This window comes from Lichenostomus cassidix, unplaced genomic scaffold, assembly GCF_008360975.1.
Source record: "Lichenostomus cassidix isolate B80296 unplaced genomic scaffold, HeHo_3.0 HiC_scaffold_773, whole genome shotgun sequence".
In the NCBI taxonomy this organism is placed as follows: Eukaryota; Metazoa; Chordata; class Aves; order Passeriformes; family Meliphagidae; genus Lichenostomus; species Lichenostomus cassidix.
This window is the reverse complement of record NW_028147794.1, coordinates 18,025-36,770: the sequence shown is the minus strand read 5'-3', so window position 1 is coordinate 36,770 and position 18,746 is coordinate 18,025. Positions and strand designations below refer to the sequence as shown.

Below are 18,746 nucleotides of genomic sequence, written 5' to 3'. Positions count from 1 at the left end.
GCTCATTCCCAGCCCTGCCACTCTCTTCCAAGCTAACTTGACACTCCAGGTCCTTATGACATCTCCCATGACGGTGCCAATAAAGGAAAAAAAAACCCTCTGGAGCAGCTTCCAAGCTGGGGTGTGCTCCCTTCCCAGAGGAGGATGCCAGGAGCCTCCCAACCAGCCAACCCTGAGCTCATTCCTCTTTCCCTAAAAAGAGCAAGGAGCTATTTTACACCTCGTTCACACCGGGAACGTGAGCTGGGTGTCATTCCAAGGCTCTTCTGTCACCCGGGATAAGTTCGGAGAACCCGTGGAGCTGCTCGTCCCCCTCTGCTACCTTACAAGGCAGGGCCAGGATGAGGCCCAGACCCAGACCATGGAGAATTCCAGGAGCATGGACCAGCCTGGCAAAGCTCCCAGGTCCCTCCCTTTCCATCCCACCTTCATTCCCACCTCCTGCTGCAAAAAGCCATGAGAAGCCGAGCACCAAATTGATCCTTTCTCCTTTCACCAAGCAGGACTTGGAGATTTTGGCTTTTAAAGCCAAATTTCCATTTGGCTTTAGTTTTAATTCCATTGGGATGTAGCTGTCCTGCAGGCAGGACTTGGGAGTGAGGGCAGAAGATGTGCCAAGCTCAGGAAAATCCATCTCCCTGTGAGGACGAGGATCAACACATCCATCACCCGCCTGTGGCTCCATCCCAGCACTCAAAAACATCAGGGAGAGCTTGGAGAGCTCCCAAGGATTAACAAAGAGCCCACCCTGGCACCAAACTTTTCTAAAGCCTCTTATCTCCATGTCCATCCCCAGTTCCACTTCTCCAGCCTCTTCACGCCATAGAAAGCACTCAGCTCTGCTCTCCAACATGGATGTAAGGAAGAGGGATGATGTTTTCCAGTTTCCCACATCACTGTGGATAACCTGGACCCACTTTCAGCAGTGGAATCTCCATCAGGGCTCCTCCATCTCCAAGAGGAAGGTCTACAAAAGCCTCGGAGATACTTGGAGGTGCCAAAGCCCTGGATGAAAGGGTGAATTCCTAAGGGTGAATCCACACTTTTCTCTCCATCAGCTGCTCCTCAAGCATGGATACTGCCCATCCCAAGCATGGCTCCATCAGGAAACACCACAGTGACCCACATCAACAACATCCTAAAATAAACCAGGACACAGACAGAACACATCTGAAAGAGGAAAAACCTGAGGCAGGGTGGGAAGAAGACTGTTTAATGCAGCAAAAGGAGCTCTTTCCTACCTGCCCGACTCCTCCTGGATCCGTCTCCAACTGGAAGTGGGGTTGTTGTGAGCTCCATCATCTCCAGCCTGCTGTGAGTGACGTCTCTTCTGGGGATGCAGGAGTTTGCACTGGGCACCCTTGGGACAGACACCTTTCTTGGCAAAGTCAGGACACACCAACGTGTGCTTCTTCTTGCACTGCCAGGGAAAGAGGGAGCAGAGTTGGGAAAGGCAGGGAAAACCCTGTGGGAGCACAGCTGGGCTCCTTCAGGTGGCACCAACACCTTGCTAAAGGGAAAATAGGGATGTCTTGCTGCTTCCTTCCCTGCATCAAAACAATATTCCATGAAAAAATACTACTAAAAAGAGTATTCTACTCTGGGACATTATAACTGTCCTATGGTTTTCCAAGTGCTTGATTTCATGGATTCAAATCACCAAAACCTCTAACAGCAATGATTTACCCCCATGGTGGTGATGCATGGAGGGCCAAGGAGGTTAACTGGGCTGGAGAAGATGAGACTGGGGAGGGTTTTGTTGTCCCAGACATGCTTAGGACTTGGGGAGGAGCAGGGAAGAGCACAGAGTCCTTTCAGGATTTATTTTGGGATCACTGAACCACCTTTCTGATGAAGATGGATGAATGCTGGAGCTCAGCCTGCTCTGCCGTTGGCTGATGCTCTCCCATCCAAGGAAGCTAAGCGTGGCCATGGAATAGGGCTGTCAAAATATCAGCATCAAGATGTTCATCCCTAAAAATGCTCCCAGATCCAGATTTTGGTGAGTTCCAGCAGCCTCTGGCAGTGCCGGTGGGAGCGAGGTGTCATCAGTGTCTCAGAGCTTCCCCACAAGGCTTTCTGCTGGAAAGTGGCACTTTTTGGCAGTGGGAAAGGCAGGAAGAGAGGCAGGCAGGGAAGAGGAGATGCCTTCAGCTGGGATTTCTGTCTGGGTGGATGGGAATGTTGGTGGGAGGAAGGAAAAAGAACAGTCGTTAATCTCTGTTCCCAGCAATCCAGAGAGCTAAACCCAGTATATTCCAAGGGATGAAGGGTGAGAGGAGCTCCTGGACCCTTCTTAGTCCCACGTGGATCCAATCCCACCCAGGATGCTCCATCCCACCCAGCCTGGCTTTTCCATCACATCTTGACATCCATGGAGAGACCCAATCCAACCCACACAGCATAACCAAGAATTCCCAACTCCAACATCCATTCCCTTGTTGACTTTCTCCACGAGAAATGTGGGTCCTTCCACACTCAGATGCCCACACATCCCATTTCTCCATGCTACAGACACTCAAATTTTGGGGAAAACAAGATAAATCCACGGGAAGAAAAACACATGGAGAGTTTCAGCACCAGCATTCTGGTCTGTTTACAAAAATCCATTTTCCCAAAGACAGGGGATGGAGGTCACTTCCTGCCCTTTTAATGCAACTCGACTTTGGGGACATGGGAGCAGCTCCCCATGCTGACCTTTGGGATTAAGCAGGATCCCTGCTGAGCTCTCTCCTTGAACAGCAGAAGGATTTGGCAGCTCTGTCACCTGGGGCCAAGCACTGAATTCAGCAGCAGAGCAAGGAGCTCTTGTGCTGGAGGAGGGGGATGGTGCTGAGCAGCAGGAGGGCTGAGATCCACATGGATTTGGGCTCCATGGGGGGGATGGCACAGTAACAGTGCTGCTTTTCCACAAAAAAATCCATTTTAAACCCCCATTCCTATGATTTTCCACCTCTGTTTGAAGGAGCTTGAATGGGAAGCTGGTCTACAACCAAGGGATAACATGGCTTTGCCATTATTCCCAAATCCTGTGTTCTATAGGAACTTGGAATCCTTTGGGTTGGAAGCGACTTAGAAATCTTATCATTCCAACCTCCTGCCATGGACAGGGACACCTTCCACTATCCCAGGTTGCTCCAAGCTCCCTCCAACCTGGACTTGGACATTTCCAGGAATGGGGCAGCCACAGCTTCACTGAGAATTTCATTCCAGGGCCTCCCCACCCACCCACGGAAGAATTCCTTCCCAATATCCCATCTAACTCTGCCCTCTGGCAGTGCAAAGCCATTCCCCCTTCTCCTGTCACTCCATCCCTTGTCCAAAGTCCCTCTCCAGCTCTCTTGGAGACTCTTTAGATACTGGGAGAGCCTCTAAGGTCTCCCTGAAACCCTTTTTTTCTGCAGGCTGGCCAATCCCAGCTCTCCCAGCCTGTCTCCACAGGATATTTTCTTCATTTTCCCACTTCACCTGCAGACAGGATACATCCTGAACCAAAGAGAAACGCTTGGAAAAGGCAGCAACCAGACAGGAATTCAAACACAGGAATTTCTCCCAAAATATTAGCGAGCAGAAAAGCAAATCGCTCAACCTGATAACTTCTTTTAAAATAAATATGACAAAATTAGGGAAAAGAAAAACATAAAGGAACAGCCCATTAGAGATTGAAGACTGGGATGAATGCATGGGCAGAGCTTCCAAGCCCACTTTGAAGGGACAATCTCAATGGGATTGTGGGGATAGGCAAGCCCTTGGTGCTGAGTCCTGGTCCAGCCACACCCAGTTCTTGGAATCACAGAATATCCTGAGTTGGAAAGGACACCCAAGGATCATCAAGTCCAAATCTTGGCTCTGCTCAGGATGATCCCTGAAAAGGATGTGAAATCTGCTTCTGCATAGAGGTTTCCAGCACAACATGGACTTGGAAAGGAGATGAGTGGGAAAATAGAGCCCTGACCTCAAAAAGCCACATTGATGCATCACTGCTACATCGAGGAATTAAGCTATTTTGGGAAAAGGCCAAGAAACGTGGCTGTTCCTTCCCAGTCAGGCACCAATTACAAATCCCTGTGGGGTGGGACAGTGCCATGATCCCAGCTGGGCACTGGGATCAGGATGTACCATCTCCCCAGTGCTCTCCCCAGCCCCGACCTCCAAGAGAATCCTTGGAGCAGCCCATGTTTATTGGCTCCATGGCAAAAAGATACTTAATAAAGAAAACAAACTGTGTGCGACTAATCCAGGGGCCGTGTCCCCAGCTCGGGTTTCTAATGGCTTTTCCACGCCGCTCCCGGCGCTTCTTCCGTAACTCCCCATCCATCCCCGCCGTCCCAGGGCAGGGATGGGGAGGCTGGAATCACCTCTGGAGGCTGGAAAAGCCCCTTCTGTTTATTTACAGCAGCTCTCCTGCTCCTGCCAGATCCGACAAGCCAGGGCTGGGCTTCCGTAGGGAATTCTGCCGCCGGCAGCGCGTCAGCCGGGGTGAAGCAGAGCGGAGCTGTGGGGTGGTGCTGGGGGCCATCTGATCCCTGCCACCTGTCGGGGTGGCTAATTATACCCCCCCGGGACCCCCGCCAGCCCACAGGTTTGGCCATAAAAAGGGAAAAAAGTCTGGTGCCTTCCACCAGGGAGATGAGAAAACCCCACAGAATTCCTAAAAAGCCACGGGGAGAAATCTCACCCCACTCCGGCTCCACCAGGTGCTGATGAGGACACCAACATCCCATGGACATGTCCTAATCCCGATCTCCCTGCTGTGGGGTTCCCCCCATAGCCTGTCCAGCAGCAGTGTCCAGGGTTGGAATGGTGCCCAGCTGGCAGATCCCATGTCCAGGACTCCTCCCTGGCTGCCAAGGCAGCTTTGGGTGAAATTCCAGGTGCTGCCAAGGATCCACAAGGCCTTAAATGGTCCAAAAGGTCCTGACGCACTCCAGGAGTGGGACAGGGATGAGGAGGTTTGCAGGGCCCAGCCTTCTTTAGCACGGAGCTGGCAAAGGAGGAGGCAGCAACTGGTGGAAAGTCCTGGCTCAGCCTTGGGAATGATGTTAATGAACATTTTCCATGAACAAGCTTGGCAGGAGGGGATGGAGGGTGGGAGGTGAAGCTGGGTCACTGGGCCAACCAACAAGCACCCACTGACCGCATGGGGTGGGGAGGAGAGATCCCATCCAGCCTGGCTTTCCTGGCTCCTGGGCAGACGTTTGCCCAGGTTGAACTTCTCAAGTATCTCTGGGCTTAATCTCACCCCCTGCTCCTTTCCCAGTGCTGGGGGCACAGCAGGTGACAAGAGCTGGACTTTGATGATCCTTCTGGGTCTCTTCCAGCCCAGAATATTCTGTGATTCTGCAAAGAGATGATGAAGTGCTGGAGCATCTTCCCATTTCCTTGGGATCCATGTCCATCCCTCTATCCATCATGATGGACACAAGTCCCACCAACCAAACCTTCAGGGAAAGGATTAAAATCCCCAAAATTCAACTGCCTCAACTCCAGTGTTTTCTACCTTTTAAAGCCCTCTTGAGCATCCATGCAGCTTTTGCCAGAGCTATTCCAGGTATCCCCATGGCCAAGCAGCAGGATTAACGGACTGGATGGATGTCAGGCTGTTTTAATGTCCTAAGTGGCTGTTGGGAAGTGATGGCTGGAGGTGCTGGAGCTGTTTTGACGCCGCTCCAAAGTGACAGCCAGTAAATGGCTTTTTTCCGATGGCTTTTTTATAATTGGGTGCAGATGGAAACAGCCTTAAAAAAAAAAAATCCTGGCTCCCTGTCATTAATACCAGGAGGACAACACATCCGAACATCATCCAGACTGGAATAATGAAGGAGAAATTTAACCAGCTCAGTTATCTGAAGGAATTTGCTCCAAAACAGGTTTCTGCCCTCAAAACAGAGATTGATGCTGCAAAATGCCTGTAGGGAAGTGATGACTCCTGACAGTCTTATGATCACAGGGATTTGGGATCTGAAAGCTCTCTAGGATCTACCACAAATCCATAAACCCTCTCCTTTGGTATTTCCATGCAATAAAACAACATGTGAGCTAAAATACCTCTGGAGCTGGAGTAAGACTGGAATGGTGTTTTGAAATTCATTGGGAAAATCACATTTATGAGGCAGCAAAGCAGCTGGGAGGGAATCCCTGCTCATGGCAGGGAGTTGGAATGAGATGGTCTTGAAGGTCTCTTCCAACCCAAACCAGTCTGCAATCCCAGGATTCTACAAAACAATGGCACCACTCACGTGATGTCACCTGCAAACTTGCCAATAATCCCATTATGTCATTAATAAGGCATTAATTAGCACTGGTCCAGTACAGACCGTTGAAGGACACCACTTGTCACTGGTTTTCACTGGATATTGAGTCATTGGCTGTAACTCTTTGGACATAGCCATCCAGAAGGTGAATTCCAAACCCATCAGTTATCCCTCTGTGGCAATGCTTAGGGAATTCACCAATCCTCTGCACTGCTTTGAGGAACCTCATTTCCATCAGGGACCTCCACAATCCCATCCATCCCACCTCAAAGCCAGTTTCAGGTGGGCAACTCATTGATGGTAATACATGGAACTCCTGGAGCAGGTCCAGAGGAGGACAACGAGGATGATGAAGGGACTGGAGCATCTCTGATGAGGAAAGGCTGAGGGGCTGCTCATCCTTGAGAAGAGACAACTGAGAGGAAATCTCATCCTGTCTGTCCCTGTCTGTCTTGGTCTCAGAGCATGGACCAAGCTCTGCTCTGTAGGACTCAGAAATGGGACAAGAGGAACGGGCAGGAACTGATGCCCAGAAAGTTCCCCCTGAATTTGAGGAAGAACTTCTTTCCTGTGCAGTAACTGAGCACTGGATTGCCCAGGGAAGGTGTAGAGTCTTCCTCACTGGAGATATACCAGAACTGTCTGGACACAATCCTGTGCCCTGTGCTTTGGGATGGCCCTGAGCAGGGAGGTGGGACCAGATGACCTCACTGTGGTCCTTTCCAACCTGACCCATTCCATGATCCTGGGAATCACCAATGGGTCAGGTTCCTGTGATCCTGGGAATCACCTACTGCTCACAGGATATGGGGACTTTCTGACAACAGAGAATAGATCAGACCAAAGGGAGATTCCAGACAGGAAGCAAAGACCAAATCTGCTTTTTGTTTTGTTTGTTGGGTTTTGTGTTCATCTCCACAGAAGTTCAGGTTGAAGTCAAGACCTCTCTGCCTCATCACCACATTCCCACTTTAGAGCTGTGATTCTGTGGCTGCTTTTCTCCCAAACTTCCTGATTTTCATGTTTTGTGCCCCACCTCCTTCTACAAAGATAATAAAATGTAAGAAAGAGAAAATCACAGCCTGGGATTTATCTTGGCGCTGTTATCAACAATCCCAGGCTATTAAGCAGTTCCAGTTCATCCTGATAAGCTCCATCTTTAATGTAAGGATTGGAATTCTGTTGGAGATGCTACAGTTAAATTAAAGGAGCAATAAGAACCCTCATTACACCATTACAAAACTACAAGATACAACTGAAAACCCAAAAGATTTCCATAGAGATACATGGATAGGATTGGCCATGGAAGAATCCTGATTGGTTTTTAACCTCTTCTGAAGGCTACAAAGTGCTTCCAATGGGAAGATCCCATTGCCAGGGCTGAGATTTATCAGTTATCACCAGAGATCATTGCCCAGAGGAGACAGACAAGGGCTCAACATTCCCAACCAGGCCAGTGGGATGAGCCTGGATAGATTTCAGCTGGCTCAAATCCATCCTGGACACTACTGATGACCTTAAAAACAGCCCCTATTACTAATCCTACACCCTTTTTATTTTAAATAAAAATTCCACTTACTCATCACTTTGGTGACTGAAGATTTCTGTGAAACAACATTATGGGGGAAAAAAACCCAAATCAAGCTCCCAGAGAACATCTGTCAACCAGAGCCAAAACTGAGGATAAATGAAATAAAGTTGCTTTTGTAGTTGATTTTCATACAGCTGCAGTGGACTATAAAAGAGCTATCAAAGGCAGAGCTCCCCATCAGCTATTTCCAAATTATTACAGAATCAGGGAATCGTTTAGGTTGGAAAATCCTGTTTCCCCAAGCACTGCCAAGGCCACCACTAAGTCATGTCCCCAGGTGCCATATCCACAGGGCTGTTAAATCCCACCAGGAGTGAGTATTCCACAACTTCCCAGGTCAGCCTGTGCCAGGGCTGGAAAACCTCTTGATTAAAAGTCCTCAAGGAAGAGCCAAGTTGGTTGGGAGTCAACCTGGGATCAAAGGAGGGGAAAAAAAGACCCAGAAACACAAAGATAAGATGCTTGTGAGGAAACAAAAATTCTGGTTGAACCAGAAAAATCATCTGAGAATGGAAAGCATGAACAGTGTTGAACTTCACCCTTCCATGATAAAAGATTAAGGAAAACAAGGATTTCAGGCTGCCTCTCTCCATCACTGGATACTTAAGAGAAGGTTCCAAAAGGTATTAAATATTTACTGTTGTAACACAGCTCAAGTGGCTTTTTCTAAAGAAATGTGTTAAATTGAATGTATCAGACACACAAAATAAGTTTCTGGTCAGAAACTGTAGAACTTCCACCAGAAAAGGAGAAAACAACCAATCAAACACATGAAAAACCACAAAATGATGAGGTTTCAGCTGAGAAAAAAATCCCCACATTTGAAATGTCTACAGCAAAACCATGCAGCTGCCACTGCAAAAAACACCTGGGGGAGGAAAGTGATTCTTCCCAAGGAAGCAGCACTTCCTCAGGCAGTGCTGTCCCTGTCCCTTATTTTTTTACATGGACAAAGCAGAAATCAGAGCTCTGGTGAAAGTTGCTGGTCCAACAAAAAGATGGATTTTAGGAGTCTGATACGCAGTCCCAGCCCCTCAAACCAAGTTCCCTGGTCAAGCTTTACCATCACAAGGCTGGATGTGGAAGCTGGAATTCCAAAGGGATTGCCGGCAAACCAGCGCGCAGATCCCCTTCTTATCCATGATTTATTCCAGCGCATCTCCCAGTGCCTTTTCAGGGAAGCCTCATTGTTTAATCTCACTGTGTCTTGCTGTTTAACAGTTCCCACGAGGGAACAATTTACCCACAGGCTCCAAGGCAGCCGATGGAAACAATCCGGAGAGAGGGATTTAATGCGGCTCCGGCGCTAATGGACACGGAGGGGGGAAGATTATTTAATACAAAACAATTTCCCAGATGCAGCAATGGAATCATTGAGTGGTTTGAGTGGGAAGGGACTTTAATGATCTCATTCCAACCACCTGCTGCAGGCAGGGACACCTTCCACTATCCCAGGTTACTCCAAGCCCTGTCCAACCTGGCTTTGGACATTTCCAGGGATGGAGCAGCCACAGCTTCTCTGGGAATTTCATTAGAGGGCCTCACCACCCTCCAAGGGAGGAATTTCTTCCCAATATCCCATCTGAATCTATCCCACTTCATGTTTTGTGCCAGTAATGCAAATCCCAAGGCAGCTGCTCCTTGGGATCACCTATGGATGAGCTCCCAGCTCCAGGCTCTTGGCCACACAGAGATCTCAGCCCATGGTTTGCCATCAGATTTGGTTTGGGTTGGAAAAGTCCCTAAAGCCCATCCTGTTCCAACTCCCTGCCATGGGTAGGGACACCTTCCACTATCCCAGGTTTCTCCAAGCCCCCTCCAACCTGGCCTGGAACACTTCCAGGGATGGCGAGTCCACAATGTCTCCATCCAATGTCTCCTCCTGCTTGTCCCTTGCCCTGGGGTCACATCACCACGGACTCATCACTCACTGGTGCTGCCTCATCCCTCACATCCACCAGCCTCATCCCATCTTCTCCTAGAGAATTGCTGCTCCAAGCCCCTGCATGAGGCCCCAGATGGGAGGAGGGATGTGGAACCACAGAGGAGCTTTGACCGTAGAGCAGCTCATTAAAAGATCTCCAGAAGACCCTGGGGAGAACCTGCAAGAGTCCCCATTTCTCCCTCTTTTCCCACTTCACCTCCAGCACAGATGGCTCACCCAGAGGGACTTCCCAGCATGACCAGGTTAGGGTGCCAGGGAAGGGCAGGGAGCTCCAGGAAAACTGGGACAGAGATCTCCAAGGTGGGAATCACTCTGTGGATTTAAGGGACACTGTGTGTGCTTTTTAAGGACGTTGTGTTTAGGAATGATCCATTTAGGAAGCACACACGGTGGAGAAACTTCCCAACCCATGACCAAGAAACTTGTAGAAATGCTGGAAATCAAAGTCCTAGCTCTGCCACCTCAGCTCCCTTCAGGAAACAGAATCCTGGAATCACAAAGGTTGGAAAAGCTCTCCAAAATAATCAAGTCCACCTTTTGACCAAATAATTGATACTGGGGGGTAACATTCCCTTAATGAAGGATGCGATCAGGAACTGTCCCCTGTCCCCAAGGGTGGACTTAGATCCTCTACAGTCCACATTCCTGATAAAAGCACTTGGGAATGCAAAATTAAAGCTTTCTCACTTAATTGTAAATTCCAGGTGAAGCCAGAGCGGGTCAGTCCTGGTGTCATTTGTACAAAGAGCAGTTGGAATCACAGCCCATGGAATGGGTCAAAGGTGGATCATCTTGTCCTGAGAATCCTGCAAGATGTCCTAGGCAGTACTTAAGAGACAACATTGCCAATGACACGTCATAAATTATGGATAATAATGGACATTTTTGATGGAGGTCTGCTAAAAATCAGGAATTGTGTTTCTCTGGGAAAACATGACTGAGAGGAGAGCCCAGTGTGCCAAATATCAGCATAAAACAACCTAAATTCCTAATTACGGATCATCCTCGTCGGAGTTTATCCACCAGGATGCTCCACTGGAGTCACAGACCTTTGCATTCCGTGCTCTTTGCGCTTCAAACCAACATTCCTCGGACAGAGAAAGGCAGAACGAGGGAAGATTTACTCCCATCCTAAATAATTCACAAGAAAAGGGACTGCGCATCTTTAACAAGCCATCGTTTTATGAAGCAAGGTTAACATTTTTCCTTGATTCAGTGGAATATTATAAACTCTCCGGGGTCCATTTGAGGACTTTCTACTTGGAGCAAAGGCACGGACTCAGCACTTTTTATATTATTTAGAGAATAAAATTAACCCTTAATGGCCCAAGCTGGAATTTCTCCTCCCCAGTTAAATATGGCCCGCTCAGCAATTTCTCCCCATATATAATTACAGGCTGCTATCCATCATCTGGAGGAGAATGCTTTCCCGACATTCCGAAAGTGACGCCGTAAGCACTTTTCCTAATAGAATAAATATTCTAAATATCTCTTTTATATTTTCATTTAAATTGGAATATTTTAAAAATAATTGTCGGGACCCTGCCTGCGTGGTTGGCGCTGTGCTGGAGGGAGGTGGCAGGATGCCTGTGTTTTCCTTCCGAGTGAATGTTTATCCTGCATCAAGTCCCCCTCCACGCGCTGCCACAAAAAGTAATTAGGCCCAGACTAATTTATTAGAGCTTCCTATCACTGCTGCTGATGTCTTGCTTTCCTTAAAAGTCTCACTTTTGGGTTTTTTCCCTTTCTTTTTTGCTCTGTGATGGTTTCTCCTCAGGAAAGGATGCGGGAAGATGCCAGAGAGGGTTTAGTGGGACTTGGAAGTGCTGGATTAAAAACTGGGATCAATGATCTTAGAGGTCTTTCCCAGCCTAAATGATCCTAGGATTCAGTTGTGTTTGGATTCTGGGACCGGCTGGTGGGATCTGAGCACCCATGGCTTCACCTGATGGGTTGTACCTCTGCCAAAAAGTGCTACCAGGATGGAGAAAAGGAGGAGAAGAGCCCTTCGGGGCATCCCTAGTTTCTCTGGGAAACCTGGACCAGGGCCTCACCACCGTCACAGGGAAAAATTCCTTCCCAATATCCCACCTAACCCTGCCCTCTGGCCATTCTCCCTTGTCCTGTCACTCCATCCCTCGTCCAAAGTCCCTTTCCAGCTCTCCTGGAGCCCCTTTAGACACTGGAAAGGATTCCAAGGTCTCCCTGGATCCTTCCCTTCTCCAGGCTGGACATTCCCAGCTCTCCCAGCCTGGCTCCAGAGCAGAGGGGCTCCAGCCCTTGGAGCATCTCCACGGCCTCCTCTGGATCTGCTCCCGCAGCTCCACATCCTCCTGCTGTTGGACCCCAGGGCTGGAAGCAGCTCTGCAGGTGGGGTCTCACCTGAGTGGGGCAGAGGGGCAGAATTCCCCCTTTCCTCATGGTCACAATTGTCCAAGGATGAGCAGAAATCCTACACCATAACCCATAACCCATTTGGAAAACAGCAAAAAGGAGTCAGGGCAGTCACTTGGATTCCCAAGGGAACACCAGCATGGCAACCCTCTCCCTTAGCTATGACAGGAAAAAGTGAGATCCTGTGTTTTCCAAATTCCTTTGGAGCAGCAAATGCACAGCTGTATGCTCAGCTGGCTGAGCAAGGCTGGTCTTGCTCCTAAAACTAAGCCACAGGATTTAAGGCTCAAGTTCTAACCCATCACAGAGCCAGTGTGGAAAATAAGCATTAATGCCTATGGATTTTCTATGTAAAACAGGGAATCATCAGCCTTTTCCTCCTTTTTTCATCTGTTTGAGGGGTTTTCAGGGCAGGTGCTTCCAGCTCAGACACCTGTAACATGGACACCCCGTGGTGGCTCTTTCCAGGGAAACTCCAGGACTTTGATGAGCTGAAACCTTTCACTTCTTTCCTTTTTTCCCCAACCAAACCACTTTGCCAAAACCCTTTAGATAAGCACAGGACTGCTGTTCATCACATCCAGGTGCTGAGCAGCTTCCAGCTCTTCCCTGTGGTTCCTTAGCTCGTGTGGGAAGAAGCTCATGGCTTTGGCTTTGGCCCACAGGAGCTGGGATAAATCCCTCTTTACCTTTTCTCCCATGGGACAATATCCTTTGAGGAAATCCTGGCACACTTCTGCCTTCCTGGACACGTAGACGTGGCTGTAGGGACAGTTGCTGTTGCTGCAGATCCCCTTCAAGTAGTAGGAACACACTGGCATCTGCAAGAGAGGAGGAGAAATCCGTCAGCATTCCCTAAAGCCGTGACTCGGAAGCATTGCAACCCCCAGAACTGAAATAAAACTGTGACAAGTGCAAAATAAATAGAAATCTTTTGCCAGCCACTGATCCCGGAGGTATTTTTAGCTCTTCCATTGGTCTCCTGCAAGGCAGCTCCCTGGTATTACGTGTTCCCCGTGTTTGGATACGCAGGGAGAGAAGGTGCTTGCCTCAGCATCCTTCAGGATGCTGGAGAGAGGGTGAAAAGCTGGAAACTGCCACCAGGAAGAAATATTCCCTCTGGACAGCATAGGGAAGGGATGGGGATTTGTCATAAATGTCATTAACTCTGGGAACACCTTTCCCAAGGGATGATGCAGTGATGGAGGTGTGAACAGTGGTGCTGGGATCACACCCAGCCCAGCTGGGGAATTCTGGCAGTCATGAAGGCCAAAACAGCATCCTGAGGGTGCTTCCCATTTGGCTCTTCCGTGGATACAGAGCTGGCTGGAAGGGGAATTTGATAAAAGCTCCAAAAGGTGGGTCTTAGAAAAGGGGAAAAAGCATCTCTGCAAGGATTTTGGGGGGGTTGCATCATTCCAAGGCATTATCCTGGAATCACTCCAGGGCTCTGATGCCTGTCCCTGTGCACTAGGGCAGGGATGCTCTAGAAGGGAGGGTAAGAAGGAGGAAAGCCCAGGCATCAGAGGAGGAGAGCAGTGGGATGCACAAAGCAGATTCCTTATCCAAATCTCCCACATTCCTGAGCTTCTGCAGCGCAACAGCCGACGGGGAAAACCGATGGAGCAAGGATTCTCCTCATCGTCCTCAAAGCACAAACTTCACCTTCTGCCAGCTGTTATCATTAAAAACAAATTACCAGCCTGCTGCCATATTTCAGCATCCTTAACTCACCAGCTTCCCGCTTCCTGCCCCGACCAGGCAGCTGCCACCAGGAATGTGCACTTCCCGAAGGTCTGGCTCTTCCTGCTCCTACATCCTGAATTTCCTCACTGCTTGGCATGGTATTGATCCCTCCATTCACCAGTAGCATCCTGGTCCCACCAGTTCAAGCATCCCCAGCTAATATTTACAATCCTGCAATAACCATGGCCGGGGCTATCCGGAAAAATCCCTTATCCCTGAAGGGCACATTAAGGGTTGAACTAAATTGCCTCGCTGGAGGCTGAGAGGAAAGAAAACAAAGGGTGCTTTAAAAGAGGAGAGTTTATTTTTAATTGTCTTTTAACTGCAGACATTAACATAAAGGACAGGGCTCTGGGGCGATCTTTGGCGGTGCTGGTGGTGTGACCGTAAACGATTCCCTTAATGTAGTTTTTGATATAGAGCCCAAATTAGCTCTAATAAAAAGGGATAATAAAGGCAGCTCTCCGACAAAAATAAACTCCTCCTCGCTGTCAAGCCCGAGCCATTATCAAGAGGAAGCAGCGCTCTCATTTCAATTAACCTTGTTTGCACCCCAGCACGTCCACACAAATAACAATAACATTAATTCAAGGCACTGGGGCGCTGCGGCCGCCTTCGACAGCTTTGACTCTCTACAAGCTCTGGAGGCAGCAGCTAAATGAACCCGAAACTCCACGTGAGCCTCCAAATTGCTCACAACTGAGTTTTGAAGCTCTATTAGGGAGAAAAATGCTGATTCTTTCCGAGTTCCTCAAGGGGAAAAGCTGTTGGAACAGCAGCGGGCGGCTGCTCGAGTCCCGGCCTCTCGCAACCTTCGCTTCCTTCAGATTTCCTGGCTTCTCCCCATTGCTGGGATCTGTCAGTGACTCTGATCCATTGGGGAGAAATTCCCTGTGTGTCACTTCAGTGGATGCTCCTCACTGAGGGCTGTGCCTGAGTCCTCTGTGGAGCAAAACTCCTCAAGTGGTGAAGCTCTGGCACAGGTTTCCCAGAGAAGCTGTGGCTGTCCCATCCCTGGAAGTGTCCAAGGACAGGTTGGATGGAGCTTGGAGCAACCTGGGACTGTGGAAAGTGTCCCTGCCCATGGCAGGGGGTGGAAAAAGAAGAGCTTTCCTCTTCCCCATGCTCTTTTTTCCATCACCAGAGGGTGATGGAAACCACTGGTGTTTGGAAGCATCTGCAAAGCTCTGTGACCATCTGGAGCTGTTTTCTACCCTAAAGACCACTCTGCTTAGAGCAAGGCGTTTGCTGCTTAGGATGGGGAAAAACTCCCTGCTGCTGCAACAGCTGAATCCACACAATTTTCCATTAAAAAATAATGATTTTTCCCATAGAAAATAGAGATTATTCCCATGTTTCAGTGGGGAAACTGAGGCATGGGAGCACACCAAGGTTGAGAAACAGTTTTTCCTGAAACCAAGAGCCATATCCTGCAAGTCTTTGTTCCTTCACCTCCTGGATTGGAAACCCCATACCAGTAAAATTCCACCAAGGTGAGATACACAAAAACAACAATCTGAAGCTTCTCCAATGAGAAGGGTTTGGGGTATCCCCTCTCCACTAACCACAAAGTGAAATCAAGGGACCAACAAAATTGGGAATCCCCAAACCACCATGTCATCATTGACCACAAGGAAAAAAAAACATGGATCACATTAAAACCTCAACTCAAACAGCCAAAAACCAACCATGCACAATCCCTCATCTGAGGAAAAAGTGCGATTTGCTCCAAAAACTCCCGAAGAAGGAGCAAAACAGCTTTCTTCCTCTGCTGAGGAGGAAAATTCCTTCCTTCCTTCCTTCCTTCACCTGCTTTTCCCAGCTCTGATAAATGAGGGGAAAGCCACCTTTGCCAAGTTAATGGGGAGCTCCAGGACTTGGAAAGCAAAGTTGCCTCTTGCTTTGGGAAGCAGCATTCCCGTGGTAATAAATCACTCTGGAACAAGCTTGAACTCCATGGAGGAGGCTGTTTCTCTTCCAGCCCTCACTGATGACAAGGTGGCAAACGGGAAGACCTTTGAACCACCCTCAGGGTGGTTAATCCTGTGAAAAATAATCCCCTTTCCCCACAGAGCATGGCAGGGAAAACGTGCTCAGAAAGCATTTCAGAGCTGGCACCTGCCTGCTTTGATTTTGGTTTGTTAATTAATGATTCATCTTGGGTTGAGGTGATGCTTCGTTAGCTCATGATAAAGGTGAGATGGGCGGAGGTCACTGCATCCCATGGGATCCCATCCCAGGGATTCTGTCCCCAAAATGCTATTGGCAGACAGATCTTTGATGTGGTCACTCCTTTTTAATTCCGTTTTATTCCCACAATATTATCATTATTCTTCCCTAATTGGTGAGGTGCTGCTAAAGGTTTAGTTTTCCATCATTCTCCATTTAGCCACCCAAAACGGAGCTCAGAAGACAAATTTTGAGGTCCTCCTTGAGGGACCAAGACACACCAGCATTCCTGGAGGGGAAACTGAGGCCAAATCTCCACCAGCAAATTAAACATACCAAGGAATATTCCTGGGTATGGAAACCACAAACTCATCCACATCCAACCTTTGGTGAGTAAACCACCAACTCAAACAGTTCCTTGGGCATGTCCAATTCCCAAGTCTCATCCAGGTTTTTGCCCTGGGACCAAAAAAGGCTTCACCACCTTCTAAAATTCCATTTAATTTGGAGTTTACGGAGGGTGAATTTCAATCCTTTGGTTCAGAGGTGCAGGCAGCAGGTTGCACATCATTTACTTGGATGACAAGAAGTTGTTGGCCTCACTAATTACAAAAATTTTGGATAAACCAACAGCCAAGCTCACTGCAAAGCTTTCTTCATTCTTGGCTTCTTTATTTCTGAAGTCTGACTCTGTTACAGGATGAAAAAAAACCCAAACTACCCTTTTTTCCATCTATCAATCCTCATCCCCATTCCTGCTCCGACACGCCACGAGGCAGGGAATGCAGCTGTCCCTGTCCCTGTTTTATGTACTCGTGATTAAGTGACTCTGAAGAGAAATCCATGTAAAAAACATCTGGTGCTCCGTGTCTCATTCAGAGTGACTTCCTGGATAACTTATGAGCTCCCCACGGACAAGGAACGTGCCTCAGGCACCTCGGATTCCGTGCTGGAGTCTCCAAAGCTACGTCCAAGAGGAGATCCCAGCCACGGAACACAGGCTGAGGTGATGAATCATCACTGATAAACCCAAAATAAAAACCCCAAATTATTTTTCCACCTCGTGTAATAAAACCATGGAACTACAAATACATCAGGAAGGTGGAAAACAATGAACTCCAAAGTTGTTCTGTTATGATTTCAACCTGATTTTGCTACTTGGGTTTTTAGAAAGTTTAGTTTATACCTCTGAGATCAATTTATAACTCCAACATCCTCTGACCCACGCACAGAGGGATTTCCAGGGAAATGGGATGTTATGGAAGTATGGAAGGATTAGACACAGCTAAGGAAGTACGGAAGGATTAGACACAACTAAATGGACTTGAAGTTGGAGGTCTTTTTTAGACCTCCAAGACCTCAGAGGTCTTTTCTAGACCTCATTCTGTACTAGAACCATAGGGTGGAGAGGCCCTGGAATAGAATTCCTAGAGAAGTTGTGGCTGCCTCATCCCTGGAAATGCCCAAGGCCAGGTTGGACAGGGCTTGAAGCAACCTGGGATAGTGGAAGGTGTCCCTGCCCATGGCCAAGAGATGGTCTTTAAGGTTCCTTCCAACCACATCATTTCAAGGTTCTGTCATAATTTAGGAACCTGGACTGCTTAACAACAAAATTCCAAACTCAGCTGGAAGCACTTAATGAGGAAGAACCTTCCTACAACCACCCCCTCACATACAGAGCCACATTCCTGTTGGGAAGTCACACAGACCTTGTCTTTGGACACCTTGTGGGAAAATGGACAGGTCCCATCTGTCTTCTTGCACGTGCCGCGGAGAAACCTGGAGATAAAGCAGATGGAGAGGGTTGGACACAAAGTGGGTCACAAAACACATGGTTTTAAACAAATACACCCTAAATTAGTACAGATCCCTCTTGTTAGAAGAGCAGATGATGATTCCTCATAGATTTTATCCTTTCATCACATTTGGCTGCTCATTAGTAGGCAGAGCAGTGCCTGTACCCCAAAATTCAGAGTTGATGCTCCCAGAAGAAGGTCTTTCCTAGAGCCCTGATTTTTCCAGGTTGCCCTGAAAGGTTGTGGACTTCTTGGAAATGTTCAAGGCCAAGTTGGACAAGGTTTGGAACAACCTGGTCTAGTGGAAGGTGTCCCTGCCCATGGCAAGGGCTTGGATTGGATACTCTTGAAAGTCCCTTCCAACCTAAACCCTTCCAGGATTTTCTGATCCCATTCTAGGAGATGCTGGATGAAGCTCCAGGTGTGAGTGGCCAATGACCAGGAGGAGCAAAGACAGGCCCAGAACAGGAACCAAGATCCCAAAGCCCATGAGGTTGTTTGGAGTCAGAGTTTTCCTAGGAGTGAGCAGTGTGAGAGCAGATTAACAAAATTAAAAATGGTAAGGGAAAGCTAAAGAATGGGATTGGAGCTGAAGGTAACAGGATGAGGAGACATAAAACTGGGAGAAATCAGTGTTGTCCTCCACTGATCCACGGAAACAGGGCAGGATGGAGACCCAGAAGACCTCAAGGTGCACAATTCTTAAAGTAGGCAAGGAGTTATGGGATTTGCTATGGGAGAATGAGTGAGAAGGAATAAAATAAGTTAAAAAAACAATAAATCACTTTTCCCTCCTCTATCATCTCTCATCGAGCTTTGAGCAACTTCCAAGTGATTCCAGCACAGCGGCA

At 48.2% G+C, this 18,746-nt stretch overlaps 1 protein-coding gene across 1 annotated transcript in view; it reads right to left on the bottom strand.

Moving 5' to 3' along the window:
• The window catches only part of LOC146420804 (zinc finger CCCH domain-containing protein 3-like), a 42,018-nt gene that overhangs the window by 9,301 nt on the left and 13,971 nt on the right, over positions 1 to 18,746 (bottom strand). The window contains exons 4-6 of the mRNA XM_085048008.1: positions 17,809 to 17,878; positions 12,874 to 13,005; positions 1,242 to 1,420 (exon numbers count right to left, since the gene is read on the bottom strand). Coding sequence (XP_084904134.1) covers positions 1,242 to 1,420; positions 12,874 to 13,005; positions 17,809 to 17,878 — 381 coding nt within the window. The remainder of the gene's footprint in view (positions 1 to 1,241; positions 1,421 to 12,873; positions 13,006 to 17,808; positions 17,879 to 18,746) is intronic.